Raw genomic sequence first — 16952 nt, forward strand, 5'->3', positions numbered from 1 at the left:
ATGTGTTTATGAAAGCACAACACAAATCAGAGCTTCCAGCATCCCCAGGCTTTCAATTGCTATGATGCACACATCACACTCCCTCCTGCCCCAGGGAAAGGCAATTTTGCCTTTAAGAGCACAGGAGATGGCAGCACAGACTAAGAGCCCACTACTAAACCAGAGGCCTACCCTGGGAAAGGATCTTAAAGAAAATGACAAGTTAGTTTACACAGCAGTCCCCAAGCACCAAACACAAATAAACTGAGAGCATAACTTCACCAACTCATTAGCTTTTTCTTTTCTCCCTGACACGAATAAGGCAGCATCCATGAAGTATGAGGGGTTTTAGTTGGCAGGATGGCCATGAAGTGGCCCTAAGGGACAGGTAAAGTACCTACAATATACCCAAGACCTTAGCAACACCTGTGATGTGGGTGAAACTGCCCTCTATTACAAAACAATCATCTCTCCAAAGCCCAGCATTTTGCTTGTCCAATAGGGGTAAAAAAAAATTATTTGCCAACCATTGGGGTATTTTATAGTTCTAATCCTCAAGGCAATCCTAACCAAGTCAGAGGAAGAAAAACTGTTTTCTTAAACAGTCTTCTAGTGCTAAAGAAACACAGAGCTTCTGTTTTCAGAGTTTGATTTTACACCCATATATTTAGCAGAACAATTCCTCAGAAATCATCTGCTTTCCCAAATAAGACAACAAGAGTTTTTAAACCTGGATTCAACAGACAGGAACATGCTTTTTATAGCTGTCAGTTTGTTCTGCAATATTTTTTCCTGTTGTAGATAGGTGATGAGGTTCAAATAGAAAAAAAAATCATGCATCTCTTTCATAGTGCAATCTCTACATTAAAGGTGGTAGTTATACAGCTTCTAGTAATGAAGAGCAAAGATTGTTTACAAATACTGCTTGAAAACAGGAAATGGATGACCTCAGAGGTTTTGGTGGGTGCTCAAAATGAGTATTAAAAACAAAGTGGAATAAGAGATGGCTACATAGAGAATTTGATCAAAAGCAAAAAAATCACAAATGTCACAGAGGTCTTACAGTACTGCATGTGCCTGAAGACAGAAAATCTGAGTTTTTAAAGAGCTCCAGAGTTGTTCTTGTATCTAGATCTACAAGCTCAATAACTTGACTTGGCACCTTACACTACCTCATAGAAACCACAATCAATGCAATGAGTAACAGGGAAAGCAGGAGACTTCATGCACTCCCAAATTTATCACCAATTCATTTTTGTTATGCTGTTAGTATGGCATTAGAATTTGCATGCAAAGGGAAAATATAGGCTGCATAGAATACTGCACACACAGATAATCCTTTGCAAGTTCATTAGAGACTTAAAACTACCAAAACATCTTCTAGGACTTAAAGGAAAATATGATACATTTTTTCACATCACTGCTATTGTCCTTTGGCTGCCCTAATGTCAGTTTTTTTGTTGTTCCTGGCATTATATTCCAAAATAAACATTTATGTCAACTTGGACTACTAAAACATTAATGGGTTTCAGTGAGAAAGAGACAGCCCTTTATGCTACACTGGTGATTCTGATCTACCCTGTTTCTTCCAAATAGCCAGTTGCCCCAGCTAGGGAAGTCATCAGTTGAAGACAGTCAGAAGACACCTCTCAGTTGCTATTATGGATGCTGCTTGTGTTCTCCAAGCAGATAAGTTTTCACTTGCAATGCTCAAACTCATTAGGTTTCTAACTTAGGAGTCAATGTTTCTCACTACCATTTTAGGAGTCCAACCACTTTGCTGCAATGCTCTTGGGTCGACAGCTGTGTTGGAACAACTATGTATTTCTCCTTTCAGAAGGGAGGCTATTTCTCTGAGCAATTTTTTTTAGGCTCGGGTAGGAATGCTTTTGTCTTCCTTGGTCCCTAGAGGCAAGGGAAGAAAATTTTAGATTAGCTTCCCTTCCCCATCATTACTGCTATAGAAAAAAGAAATGTCACTGGAAGCAGACATCATTCAGAGCCACAGAAGCCAGGCCTGCAAATCAGGCCTTTTCTTTACATTTTTGGTGAGAAGGTCTTTCTAAATATAAGAGCACTTTGAGATTAATTGTCAATGGCTTATTTTCTGTGATGACACAAACCCAGAAAAGAATTAATACTTTACAACTTCTGCAGTTTGCCTAGGTTTTATTTTCTTGATTTGAATTGGCCTGAAAGTTTCTTACCATCAGGAAAAACAAAAGTGAAAAGAGGATTTTATTAAAACAGGATTAATTTGCAACTGATTTTCTACACCCAGCTCTGAATAGACCTAAATTCAGATATTATCTACTGCAATTTAGAGGGCAGAGTAAACAAACTACTGCTGTTTTTCTAAGACTTAATTCTTACCTCAAGTTGAACTAGTTATATATGCCTTTAGAAAGTACAGACTGTTAAAGCAGTTTTAGGCACAAACTTGCCATATGTTATGTTAAAATTAGACTTTTTTTTAAGCAACAAATTTAGGCATTAAGTATGTCTATTCAGTACACCCAGATTTTGAGGAATGCTTTTGCTCATCCACTAATCTTTGCAGAATGTAGCAAATAAACCTTACCAGAAATAAGAAACTTATACAGAATATAATTTTGAAGTTAATCTTTACAATTTCTCATAGAACTGTAAACACTTTTCAAAAATTAGCTTCCATCAAGCATTGTTTTCCAAATTTGCATTCCAAATCAGTGCAGTTATTTCATAGTCTGCAGAAGTACAGGTAACTGCAAAGATTTTTAGATTTCAGGACAGAATTTATAGTGATTTTTACAGATTCTGTACAATTATCATATCTCAAAGATCAACAGAAAAGCATTTTGAATGCAAGAAGGAGCATGCAAAAAAATCTTGTATAATGGAGAAAGGCAACCTTCTTGGAAGGCAATGTATAGGTGTGCTAGAGAGACTCCATGTAAGCAACTTAAGAGAAAACAGCAATTGCTTCATTCCAGAGCTCATGCCTCCTCCCCTGAGGAAGCTCTGTTTGAATTCAGAGAAGTCATAGATGTGATTTTTATGTAACACATCCCAAAAGCAACCTCAAGTGTTTTGTGTGTACATTCACACTTTTTGATTTAAACAGTAACGGACTGGTTTGCACTGGAAAGGTTTATTGTACAGTCTGTCACTGTGATAAATACATATTAATACAATTTTAAAAAGTAATAACATGGGTACCATTGAGAACTACACATTGTAAGCTGGCTAAAAATAGTAATTTGAATTCCTAGCTTAGTCAGCTTGGCAGAAACAGCTGTGTTCACTGTAACCTCTAATTAGTTTGTATATTATATGAGTTCCAAAGGTTATTTCCCTCTCAGAAATAACCTAAAGTAGCCTTCACAATACAACAGAGTTACCATATCAAATGCAACAGCAACAGATTATTCAGACTTATCACTATTTTTTTCTGTAATGTTTCATTTATAAAGGCATATATTCTTACTTGATAAGGTAAAGGCAATCTCCTCTCTGGTGCATTCAGAAGAGCCTGTCTTGAAAGGAAAAGGTGTTGTTCATAGCTTCTTGTCTGTGAACATGTACTCCTTGTTTAAAGAGCTCTGAACTCTGGCCTTAGTGATCAAGGCACAGATGTTTCACATGGCTCCTGTACCTCTTCAGCAGCAAGAGCATGACACTCAAACACACTCTTGAAAACAATACACCAGAAATGCCGTGAAGGACTTTTGTGAGCTCTCTGTTATAGAAATAGTGACCTGGATATTGGTATTTTGAAGCCATATTTTTTAGATTATGGAAGAAATGCATTAGAAATCAAAGGCTTCTTTTAGCCAAGCTGTACATTTAATACAGTATATGTTGGTCAGACAGCCCAAGGTTCCACTACATGACCTGCTGAACACATTGCATTACATGGGTGAGAGTCTTGTTCATTATCCTGAAACACTGAGCAAGTGCAGTCAGAGTTTGAAGCAATTTTTTTTGTTCTCTCATGACTATGGGGTGTCACTCTGCATAAGTAATTTCATTTATATGGGGTACTCCAATAATCTAAAAGATAAATAGAACTTTCTAATATAAGTGCAAATTTCAAAAGAATAGTCACACATATTCAGACTGTATCAGTATTATTTTTGTATTTAGAATACAATGGGACAGGCAGTCATATTTCCAACTGTACTAATTCCATCACAGTACTCAAAGTTATGAGCTCATATGTAGAGAAGGTACTAAAATGCACAAGAAATAAACAGGCAGGAATTGTTAAATAGGAAGTTGTGAACTCTGCATCACGCACTTAAAAAAAAAAAGATATCTACATCTTATTTAGTAAACTTAATTTCCTTGAAGATGTTTGTACCATACATTGCTTTACTTGCTTTCTTGAGATGCAATTTTTAACTTAAACTTTGAGAGGATTACAAGATTTATTTACTATCAAGAAACCCTGTTCATTCAAAATCATGAATCATATGTTACAACAGGTACCAGCTCCATACTGTGAGTTTCCCTTCTTCATTCTGCCTCTTCCCTACAAATCAGGGTAAAATACAAATCCCAGCAAATTCTAATCCATGGCAGAAGAATACTTCACTCTGTTAGCCATTACTGAGACCATGGGCAATGGAGCTAAAGATTCATTCTGCCAAACATATTCATTACACTATTACTAAAATCTTTTTACCTTTCCTAACATAATGAGATTTAAATTTAAAGAGTGTACAACTAACATGATTGCACAAACTATGTTCATGACTCTGCAGGCAGAAAGGGCCAAAATCAAGCTTTGCTCCTGCAACAGAACCAATCAAATGGTCATGCTATTAGTAGTAAGGTTTTTTCAGCATACTGCCCAAATCTTTATTTGGGAACTTTAAATAGCTCAAACTGTTAAATACTGTTTTAAAGATGTTACAGCTACTCTTTCTTAAACTAATATCAAGAAAGATTTTTGGACTGAAATTTGAAGAAAGACACTGGATTACAACTTCACATGAACAGCTCAGCTTGCTCCATTTGGGATCTGTTTAACATGGATGTTGCTGTTAAAGTTACAGATGCCAACTTCACTGTAATTCCAATATTCAAATTTAGAAAGGAAAGTTTTAGTAATGATTAAAAGCATACTGAATTCATTGAATGGTGCAACTACAGGTTGCCAAGCTACTGCAATGCACACAAAAACCTGCTGAGAACAAACAGTACTCCTGAAAACAATGTTAGATAAAGCAGAATTAGGATACTCCTGTTTTCTCACATGTCTGTCTCATGTATGTTTAGGAAACTGATCTAAGCTAAGTTGGTTTAATACAAGAGCTTGCAGCTTTCTACACCTGAGATGATCAGCTTGCCAGATACAGTTTTGGGGATAAGTCATTTCCCCTACCTCCTCAAACACAACTACACATTTGTGTAGCTTCCTAAATGTCTGTCAGGTCATGTAGGGCTGAAGAGGCCACCTGACCAATGCACAGGCACTCTGGCTGATGATGGGGACAGAACAGACTGTCCAGCCCTCACATGGCACCAGGACAGGGCAGCTGGGCACCTCCGTTCTACACCAAGGCTTAACAGAAGAAGTTGCACTTCAAGCTGAAAGTTTACGCAACCACTTCCACAATAGTAAACTGTTCTCTGAAAAAAAAAATCAATACTTTTTTTTGGAAAAAGAAACTTAACCCGTAGATGCTGACCAGCAGAAATACAATGTTTTACTGAACTGACATTTTAAGAAGTTAAGCTACTTATATCTTAGGTAGGATTCTGAGCACTTTGCTCTAGTAGCTGCCCTTCACACAAAATAATTATGCATATTACATCTTTAGTCACAGTGTATATCAATTGACTTATCATAAGCATGGCTTCCAGTGTGTGTTAGCATTTAGTTCTCCCACATCAGAGGTGAACAGAAGTACGTCTTCAGAGAAGACAATGTGTAAGAAAATTTACCTATGGCCAACAAGCCTGAGAATTTCCTGTGGAAAGACAGAACCCCTCCCTTCACCTAAAAGTAGCCAAACCTTAAATGCTAAAATTTAATCTATCTTTTATTATTTCTTCAAGTTGCAAAGCAATACTTTAGGAAATCAACAGACCAATCCTGTGTAACTAGAGATTGTTTAACTGTCATTAAAGCAAGAGCTCTCACTCCAGCTGTGCAGGGTGTCTTCTCCCCATCTGAAAGCAAAGGAGAGTTTAAAAGCCAATGTCAGTGTTGAACAGGCACATCACATAATCATGCTAAGCTTTCAGGCATCCTAACACAAGATAGATTAGCACTATAGTTCATAAAAAAGAGTGAAAAACTCCAAACTAGGCTTTTAAAATACTATTTAATCCTGCTCATGCGAATGAAACAGATTTATGAGTGAAATTAAATTTTGCCACTTCATGCATGTACTAACAGTGCTAGTTTAATTCACTGATTTAGCAAAGCCAGTCAACTATGGTAACCTCTCTCTACAATGACAGTATCCTCTCTAGAAATGCATGACTCCTCTTCATCAAACACTGCCCTTGTCCAGCCCAGACGCAGTGCTGTACCCACGCCACAGCTCCACTAGACTCTTTCTCATCATGTTCCACTTCCTCTCAGCTGGAGCCAGTTATCTGTCTCAGCTTAACATGTTTTATAATTTGGTGGCTATCTCAAACCCTCATTTGCAGCCTTAGCACATACCTGGAACACTAACAGAAGCAAAAGTAATAATAACACTTAAAAATGCAGTAACTCCTAAGCATCTTAAAAAACCCTTCACCCCTATCACATCCCTTTCCACTCCTTCCACAAAGGCTGTTACACTGATGGCTTCTGAGCCCTGATTTGTAAATAAAGGATAGCAACTCCTAGAATCACACAAAGCACCTCCTCTTAAATTAAGAGTGCTGAGGGCAAAGACTTTATACTAGAATATTAATTCTTTTTTCTAAACATTCCAAGACAATTGTGTGCAGAGATAGATTGTATGGAGAACACATTGTTAGCAAATGCTTTCCTACAAGAAAATCCTAAAGACAGAAACTTTTACATGAAAACAACAAAGATTTGAGTGCTTGCTCTTAACTAGGTAGCAATATTAAATTATTTAGCTTCTTTAAAAAAGATAATAAGCATGTAACAGTTTTAAACACCCAGAATCCCCACTGCATGGAGTAAATAACTTAGCAGACACAACAGCAAATAAGGAATTTCCTGCTGTCAGTCACAGAAAAGTAGCCTGTACACCAGGCTGGATAACACAATCAAGTAAAGTGTACCACAACAGACTGGGCTCCTATCAAGAGGTTCTGAATGGTAAACTTTACACAAATTATAAACAAGAAAACAATGACAAATAAGACCTAAGACAGAAGTTTTCATTAAGTCTTTCTGCTCTGCTTTTGGACAAGCTTTAAAAAGACTTGTAAGATTAGACCTCTCCACTAATGCTCTCATGTCGGCTAATAAATCCAGTAACTTAGCAGCTGTAAAGATTTTACATATTTTCAACCTCCTGTTCCAGTCTTTCACCTCTACTGAAAACAACACGAGTCTGATGGACACAAAACAAACAAGCTCCAGAAACTGGGGGTACATTCTGAAAACAGCCTGAGCCCTGCCTCTGGAGAAGAGAACTGACTGCCCCCGGGGTTCTAAACTTCATGCTGCTCCAACCTTCCCTTTCCCTACACCACCACTACCCATGCTCACTTGGTCACCCCTACCAACCACACACAGACTGCCACATGCCTTCTCATGGTTTAGTTGTCTGTCATTAGGTGTCAGTTATCACAGTGATTATTGTAGAAGGCCTGAAAACAATTGTTATCTAAAGGGAAATGAATAATGGGCCACCTATGTAATATTGCTCACTGGCAAACCAACCAACCAATGCCCCAACTCAATACTGCATTTTTCAGTACCTTACCAATTCAACTACAGCTTATGTTGTAATATGCAACAATGGTTCACAACACGTGCCCTTCACATATTTATTATACTAGTTTTGAAACAGTACAAGGGCAGATCTGCTCTGGTCATGAAACATTTCAGCTCAATTCTGAGAAGATACCAATACTGGGAATGAAATGCTGCACGAGTTGACACAAGATTCTTGTTTATGTCATCCTACAGACACTGCTGGGCACTGCACAGTTCTAGGTAGCAACTGCTATTTAATGTCAAATTTCTCTGCTCTAAGAATTAATTTTTTTTAACCTGACAGTGCTGCTTTCCAATTCAATTAAGTTGTAAAGGGAATAAAAAAAAAAATTTTCTAGAGTTGGGTAGCAGTCCACTCCCCCAATTCTTTGCTGGTGAAAACTCTCCCCATTTTTCTCCTGTTTCTAGAAATATTCTGAAAAATGCAAAATCTGTGTATATGTATTTTGGCCGTTCAACAGGTTATGCAGTAATTTTCCACTTTTTGCTCCAATGACCCACCCTCTCCTTTCCAAAAGAAGTTCCTCTTACTAAAATCTCTTGCTTCTGTCAAGAGTTCTCTTTTTCCAGTAGCCCACATCTTTAGTCATTTATGCCTGCACAATGCAGGGGAAGGATGTACAATTCCATACAAGGATGGCAGAGGTTTAGTCCTACTTCAAGCAGCTGGAATTGCTGTATAGAAGACAGTGGAAAAAAATAGGCCCTACACAGTATAATGGAATTGAGATCTTCTGATCTATTATGAATTGGGTTTTTTTCTGTCAGAAAAAGGAAGTATACTCTTCCTTAGTCAAAGATGCATTTTAAAAATAGATTTCACATTTTACTTCCTGTGATCACATTAAAAGGTCACACTGTTTATGCTACTGTAACCTGTTACTGTGGGATTAGAAATTACAAACAAGCAATTCTCATTCAAATGTGCCCAAGGGAAGGTTATGAGGACATGGCTCTTTATGTGTAGACCACTTGTTCTTGTTCCAAATAAATATAAAGAATCTGAGAAACAGAAGGTCTTTTGTAGAACAGCTCACAGCATCAAGTACTTGATGAATCAGGCACTTCACAGAAGAAGCATAAAATTCTGAGAACTTAAGAAAAAGCACATGGAAGATCTCAAATAGAACAACTACTTTAAATTTAAAATACTACTATTTAGTAGCATTATAACAAGCAATTATTTTAGTACAAAAAGTATAGGGAGCTTTCTTCCCGGATGGGACAGTTTCCACTCTCCCTGCAGCAAGAAGTTTTTCTGTAATTGCATATACTGCCAGAATGCAAAACTTGCTTTGTTGTTGCTTTATTGCCCATTTCTACTTCTGTAGAAGCTGTTTTAGACTTCATCTAAGCAAAGGCAAAAGCACTGCACCACAAGATTCAAATCTGATTCAACAATCTCTGGTGATTCAACAGCTGGTGAGAGAAGTAACTCTTCCTCATCAATCTCTTCATCCTGGGTGCTGAAGGTGACTTGGTATCCCTCAAACCAATTGCTCCCAAAGCATCCACAAGAACAACTATGGAACTACTTAAAGTCTGGATCCTCACACAGAAGGAAACAAGACATGCTGTATAAGAAAACAGTAATCCAGTTTCATTCCCTAACAATGGAAAGAGGCCCCTGAAACAAGCCTTCAATGGAGGTATCAGCATGACAGAAAATCCAATACAAGATCAATGCTGGATTGAGTGGAAAGATTTTTTTTCTCTCTGCTTTCTTCCATCAAAGATATGCCACACTAGGAAGTAGGCCTGTCCAAACATTTTTTTAATTCCAGAGGTTAACAAATCAGCAACTAAATAAGGTACATGTTCAGTACCACTGAACTAAAAAAAAAATAAATTATAATTTCTGGTTAGAAGTATAGTGTAACATGCCAACAAGGACACGTAGGAGTCAGCAAGACAGTGTATGTTAAAAAGCAGGAGCCACCAGGAAAAAAAACCAACCCACACAGACAATTTGGGAGAAATCACATCTGACTTAGTGTTGATGATAAATATTTTAAGTTGAAAAATATAGACTCTGGCTACAATGGCTGAAACCACAGGTTTCTCAAGTAAGCTGACTGCACTTAAATCGCTTCCACAAGTAGATGGCTCTTAACCAATTTTACTCCACTACTTATGAATGCAAAACACAATAGCTATGGAAATAATGTGTTTGTCAACCCATATTCTAGAACAAAATATTGTGCAAGGTGAAAGAATATGGGAAGAGAAACTACAGAATTAGAAAAAAGAAAATAATTGAAAACCTTCCCCAAAGTTTTATATTATGCTAGCTTATTTTCCTTCCTAGCAAGGACATCAGATTTTTAACTGCTGTACTCTGAGCCTTTTTTCTTAGAATGTACAAAGCACAAACCAAGCTTGAATAGCAATTGCTATTAGCAGCATCACATGAATTTCCAAGAATCACTTTTATCACTTTTTCTTAGTATAATATGAGAGGCAAGCTGCTGCATCTTAGCTGTGTTTTGTGTGGGTGAGGGAAAAAAAACACATCTAAATTCACAGGGTTTGGTAGAAAAGGAACTGGTATTTGTACTACATGATCTACAAAGTGAACACAAAGGTATTTTGATGCTGTATCATAGTGCCTCTCCCAGCCAAACCAGCAAGGGCATGTCTACTGGCACCAGAAATATAAACAAAAAAAGTGTTTCTTGTGCAAATCGACATGAAACAAGTTGACCAACCACTAAAGAAAAAACATATCTTAATGGTAAATGCTGCAAACATCAAAGCTTACAGATCAGATGCAGTTAATGTTATTAATTCTGAACATGGTGGAGAATGTGTTTCTATATTTTCATTAACTTACTTCTTTTAGGGAAAAATGCACACATTGTTCACCAGAACTGCTCTCCTCTGTCAGCAATGCTATACACACTTCTACAGAGATGCAGATACAAATGTTCCAGCCTAGTCTAAAATTTTTAAAATAATACAGTTTTAAGTATACATAATTCTGTAAAACGTCTGAACACTGGGGGCACTTCAGATCAGCACTCAAGATACAAAACCTCAGGCAATCCTCTAATGTTTATCTTTGTATCTCAGTTTATACTAACCTTTCTAACCTTACTCCAAATTCCAGAAATAAGCAGAATTAACTGAAGTTCAATATGGAATCTTACACTCAATAACTTTCTAAGTAGCCAGTCCAGTTAAGGGGTTGGTGGGTTTTTTTGTTTATTAATATTTTAGGTTTATGGCAAGCGTTCAAATATTTATTAATTTGTTGTTAATAAGTATCCACCTCAATTCCCATTTTGAAAAACTGTCACTCTATGCAGAGATCATATCCCTTCCACTGCTGGACAACAGGCCCCTGGTTTTAAAAGAGAACAAAATTGCAAGAAAGGGTAAGGTCACAGGAGAAAATCCTCCTATGATGTTGAACTGCCTGAAGCATTACAGGAGTTTTTACACAATGCTAACCTAATTTGCAGATACTTAAATCCCAAACACACAAATCCTCAAACCCAATGAGAAAACTAATTAATATATTATCAGTGACAGAATACTGATACTGTATGCTACTGAATGCATAGCTTTGGTTTCTGCACTTCTGTGTTACAGAAGACATGAAATAATTTTGTGTTTAAAAAAAACCCTCTCTTTAATACTTTACAGAATATAAATCTCATCTTGTATACGGGGAGACTAAAAACTAGTTTTATTTGACTAAGGGAAAACAAATTCAGTGGAATATCTGGTGACTGAAACAACCCACCCAGTTCTCACAGTCAGTGGAGTACAAGAGACAGAATGACTTCAAGCTTTTTAAGATTTCATTTTAATGTTTAGTTAACTAGAGGGTGAACTGTTAATTCAAACCTAACCAGAATATTTAGAAAGTTATTTAAGTTTCAAAAATACTTGGTCTACCACTGTCACATTTTACTCTCTGCTTACAAAGGATATTTCTATTTGAATTTAACATCTTTTGGCACTTGGACAATACTGCATTCACCTTAACTGTCAGCTTCCTTGTATATATGTACCCTTACACCAGACAGAAAGATTAATAAAACACATGTGGAAGAACACATTAAAACCATAAAAATCTTCTGAGGGTGCTCAGAAACTGGAGTAGCACACTCTGCATGTTGTACTTTTTCTAGGGCTTTAACAAATTATATCCCCTTAACAGTAAGCCATAACAGGCTCCATTTTTCAGTGTTCTACTTCCAACAGCATTATCACAGATGTTTAGATTCAAGTACTCAGATTTTAGCCTTGTGAGTCTCAAAACCAAGCAAAACTAAGTAGCTCAGTTACTCCACATAATGGGACTTGAACAATCACACATTTGCCATCATTAGCACAATGGTCTTGCTCTGAAAAAAAAAAAACAAAAAACCAAAACAGCCAATGTAGCAAAATGCCCTGAAACATTCTCACCAGCACAAAACACACCTGGAACTGTAAATAAACTCGGGTTTTCACAGAGAGGACAGTGGCTTGGCAAGGCCCAGGACATCAGCTACTTCATTTCCCACATTTGCATCAAGATCCAGTGTCTGCATAGCACTGGAAAACATGGAATAGCTTGAGCAGCACTGAAGAAGGAAAAAAGGGACTCCCTGCAAGGATCAGTTCTAAACTTGCTTTCCAGAACCAGAGCCAATTAAGCTAAACCTCGAATGAATCAACATAGCATGAATTCAGAAGTAGCAAGGTGTGCATGCAGAGACCTGCATTTGCAAGTAGCAAGAACTGGCAGAATAAAGCACAAAGAGCATGGCTAATAAGTCATGCTCATGCCTCAGTTTATCTGCTGCAAAGAAGTTTACAGTTTGTAGCACTAGAGCAAAAAAAAATCCATCCCAACACTTAAAGAGTGCAGCAGCACAAACTCTGAACTCTCCCTGCAGCTTATAAAGCAAAAAACACCAGTGGAACTTCCTGTTCATGTACTTCAAATACACAACACAACCACACCATTAGAAGACTACAGGGTCAACCATTTCACAGTTTACTTTCAACATCACAATCTATCTACATATTCTACAATTATTTTTCCAGATCCAGTGAATATTTAAAAATGCTTCCCACACTTTCTCTCCTGGCAGACCACTACAGCTTTGTATCATCCTCCCATAATGTGGGTGAGCTTGTTAATTTTCAATATTTATAGTTACTTAGTTTAGCTTAGAGAGGTTTTTTGGGGGGTGAAGTACCCATTCATGTTAATATTAGTTTAAAATACCCTCAAAAATTGATAAAGAAACTGAGCAAAGTTGTGTTTCTCTTGCAGGCCTCAAACCAAACTACACTTCAGCTTTCCAGAGCACACACAGAAGTTACTTCAGTTTTCAGTATTCTCACTTCTCAATGTATTTGAAAATCTAGACTACACCCAGGTTTTTCTTATTTTATAGTCTACTAATAGTAAGAGTTAGAAAAGACTGCACATTCCAGTACTGGTACCTTTGCTACCACATGGAAAACTCTGTGACCTGTCCCCATGAATGTTTCTGGAAAACCAAGTGTCAGCTCTGCCTCCATCCACAGCTATGGGATCTCTGCTTGAATGGTGGAGCAGTAAACAATTCAGAGGTATCTTTACTGTCACTGAGAAGCACAGCAAAGTTAACATCCTTAGCCAACATACTAAAGTCAACATACCTCATTTATATAAACACAAGAAGCAACTCCAGCTGTACTTGGTGGTTGTGTTTTTAAGATACTATCTCATGCTATCACCATGGGTAAGAAGTCAGAAACTAAAATGCCTTCTAAAATTCTGACAGACTTCTGCATGTAAGATGACTCTGAAATCAGGTGTTGCACAGACTAGCAGCAAATGAAAACTCAATTTGCCTTTGATGTGCTGGATGAATATCTGTATCTTCTTCTTCCCTGCTCTAGCAGCAAGCCTAAACTGTGCTTTTCTTAGCTTTGGGCTATTGCCTTTTTGTTGTGACATCTCCAGAATTAATACTTTACATTCCTATTGATCCTTCCAATATTTATGCTTTGTGGCTTAACCTGAAGCATGTTTTCTGTTGCATACCTTTACTACAGTGTAACACTGCAGAGCTCACATTTAATCTGGTCTCCATTTTCCCTTAGTATGCTGTAGAAGAGGTATTTAATTTGAAAGGTCGTTTCTTATGCTTAGATCAGGTCTCTTTTTTTTTAGTATATTCCAGGTATGTTTCTCTACAATAAAAGCAACAGCCAGAACCAGATCAGTCCTTTTTGATCTGAACAAATTTTAAAGAAACTCATGGCTCGTATTTCTTTAGCAAGTAAATCTAGAGGAAAGAAAGGGACAGTATCTGGTAGTTAAAAAAAACACAACTATTCCAAAGCAACAAAACCCAACAAAACACAGGAGAACTTCATCAGTTTCACTGTTTTTTGAACAGCTACAGCAGAGAAAAGTTCCTCTGCACACATGCAATGCCCAAGACATGGTTCTCAACAAAATCACCTACACAAGGTCTTATTTTTTAAATGCTTTTGTCTCCCGTGTTTACACTTAAAAAAAAAAAAAATTTCAGAACTGTACTATTATCATAGCTCAACATAGCTTCCCCTTGTCCAAAAAAAAAGCTCCAATAAAAAAAGCTTGGACAATTTTAACTCTTGCAGGTCACGTGGCACCCAAGCAAGTCTTCTTGTAGCCATCCTTCCAGTTAGCTTCACCTCCCTGTAGTACTATTCATAATTCCTCCCCTTGATGCTGTGCAGTTCTGTATCTCTAGATAATAGATTTAGCTAAGAAACAAGAGGAAGTGACTGTTAGTAAATTGCATTATGCTTCACTCAGAATACTGATGAACATTTTTTTAGACTTTAACAGTTACAGTCAGAACACCTAGATGCTCGAAGCCTGTAGTACAATTAACTTGGGGAAATTTTTTTTTTCTGCACCAATAAAATACATTATTCTCCTCACTTCAGGAATAGATCGGTATTTGTAGGAAAACTGCATTGTTAATTTCACAGACCAGGCATCAGAAGCAAGGATTATGGTGAAGTACACTGTTCCTCCAGATATACATCATCTGCCAAGATGTCATTTTCAAAAGCAGGATGCAGTTGAGGAACTAAGTTACATGGCATCAATGCACATGCTTACTAATCAATCTTAAGAAAAACAAAACAACAAAAAATATAAAAAAAATTCACACACCTCCTGCTTGTCAATAGTTGGATGCAAATCAAAGAATCACAGTTGCTTTTTTTTTCTTCAGTTGAATTTTAGTCCTTAACCAAGCCACAGTGTTAGCAAGCTATGAAGCCACATCATTCAAAATAAGCAGGACAAAAATATCACTGAATGCTGATCCTACATGGAAATTATGCCACAGTTCCTCATTTTCCTTATACATTTCAATTCTGTAAGTAAACTGTACTCATAGAAATATACAAAATGATATTACTCAGAATCATTTCCTGAGCACTAAGCCTGCAACATACCAAATCATCAAGAAGTGTTTAGCAAAAACATAACGTCATACATGCAGCACATGACTTCCAACCCATACAGATAGCAAGCACTGAAACTCTGCAGGAAATGAAATATTCTAACAAAAAAAGAGACCTGCTGAAAAGCATGTGCAAAATTTCAGGCTTGTTCTCTTATTGCCAAACAACAGGCAAGGTTCAACCTCCAAGGCACTGCTTTTAAGACCTGCTTGCTATGATTCTGAAACTGGATTCCGTTTATCTCACTTTTATAAAACTCCTTCTTTTAAGTGTCTACTGCCAGAGAAAGTCATAGTGCAAAGGAAGCAAAGTCCAACTTTTGTGTTGCAAATACGAACTTACAACTCATTAGTTTATGCAATATACCAGTCTGAACACTCAAATGGATTTTACAGTAATGCTCCCTGATCTGCCTGAACACATCCGCCCAACCACTCATGTACTTCATCTTCTCCTACACTTCATTTTGGCTAAATGTGTAAAGAACTTCTTAAAGAGAAAATCCCTATTTTCTGTTGCTTGTGTGTGTGAAGTTGGATCCAGTCGGCAAATACTCCTTCAAGCATTCTCATCTGCCACCCAGGTTTTTTTACCGCATCACAAGAAATCTAAATGCAGTATGCAAAATAGTACCAGAAAACTGCACAAGAATTACTAACAAGCTGTTTTCAGGCTCTGATCTATTATTACAGTGACTGAAGAGCTAGGTGCATGCAGTGCTGCCCATCACTGCTTTTCTGTAAAAACAAAACGAAACAAAGGGACCAATACGAGATTTAGATTTACTCTCTCGCGCTTCGGAAGGGAGCAGTTTTAAAGGGTTACTGATAATTTATGTCCACGCCTATCTCCAAGAGGAACCTGGAGCAGAACAAGAGAGCGGCTCAGGAATATCGCAGAGACGGCTCCTTCCTTCCAGGCTCTCTCCTGCCCGGGCAGACCCGCAGAGGCTCCGGTCCGCAGCCGGGGGTCCCCGGGCAGAGCCGCGCCCCGCGATGGGTGGGGGCGGCTGGGCCAGGGCAGCCTGGGCAGAGGGAAGCGAGAGGGGATTCGCCCCGCTGGGGAAACGGCGATCCCCGGTGTGGGCAGAGGGAGGCCCCGCTCTGTCCCCTCAGCACCGAGCGAAAGAAGAAGGAGGGAGCGGCGGACAGGCTCCCGCAGCGAGGGAGGGAAGCGGGGAAGGGAAAGCTGCGACCCGGCGAGAGGGGAAGCGGAGAGCTGCGCTTTTCCCCCCCCACGCACACCCCTCCAGGCTCTCCCTCTGCAGCCGGGGCACGGGCAAGCCGCAGGGAGGGGAGGGGCAGGGCAACAGAACCAGGAGACAGCAAGGGAAGGGTCGCTCCCCCCCTGAGCGCCGGGTCTGGGGGCAGAACCGGGCCGGACGGCTGCCCCTCACCTGATAGATGGAGGCCCAGCTGGCGGCCTGGTCGAGGCGGTGGAACTCCTTCTCGATCTCCATGGTGGGGACGCCGCGCCGGGCCTGCCCCCTGCCCCCCACCCCCCAGCGCCTCTCGGGCAGCTCCGCTGCCGCCGCTGCCGAGGCCGCCTCCGCCTGCCCGCGCCTGGCCCCGCCCTCCCCCCGCCGGAACTACGCACGCGCCCGGCCACGCGA

The 16952-nt window shown here is 38.9% G+C and overlaps 1 protein-coding gene across 1 annotated transcript in view; it reads right to left on the bottom strand.

Annotated features, from left to right (window-relative positions):
- PTPN1 (protein tyrosine phosphatase non-receptor type 1) overlaps positions 1-16904 on the bottom strand; it is a 39545-nt gene extending 22641 nt beyond the window's left edge. Inside the window, exon 1 of the mRNA XM_071759617.1 lies at positions 16737-16904. Coding sequence (XP_071615718.1) covers positions 16737-16799 — 63 coding nt within the window. The 5' untranslated portion in view covers positions 16800-16904. The remainder of the gene's footprint in view (positions 1-16736) is intronic.
- Between the last annotated feature and the right edge of the window lie 48 nt (positions 16905-16952).

Source organism: Heliangelus exortis, chromosome 16, assembly GCF_036169615.1.
Source record: "Heliangelus exortis chromosome 16, bHelExo1.hap1, whole genome shotgun sequence".
Classification (NCBI taxonomy): domain Eukaryota; kingdom Metazoa; phylum Chordata; class Aves; order Apodiformes; family Trochilidae; genus Heliangelus; species Heliangelus exortis.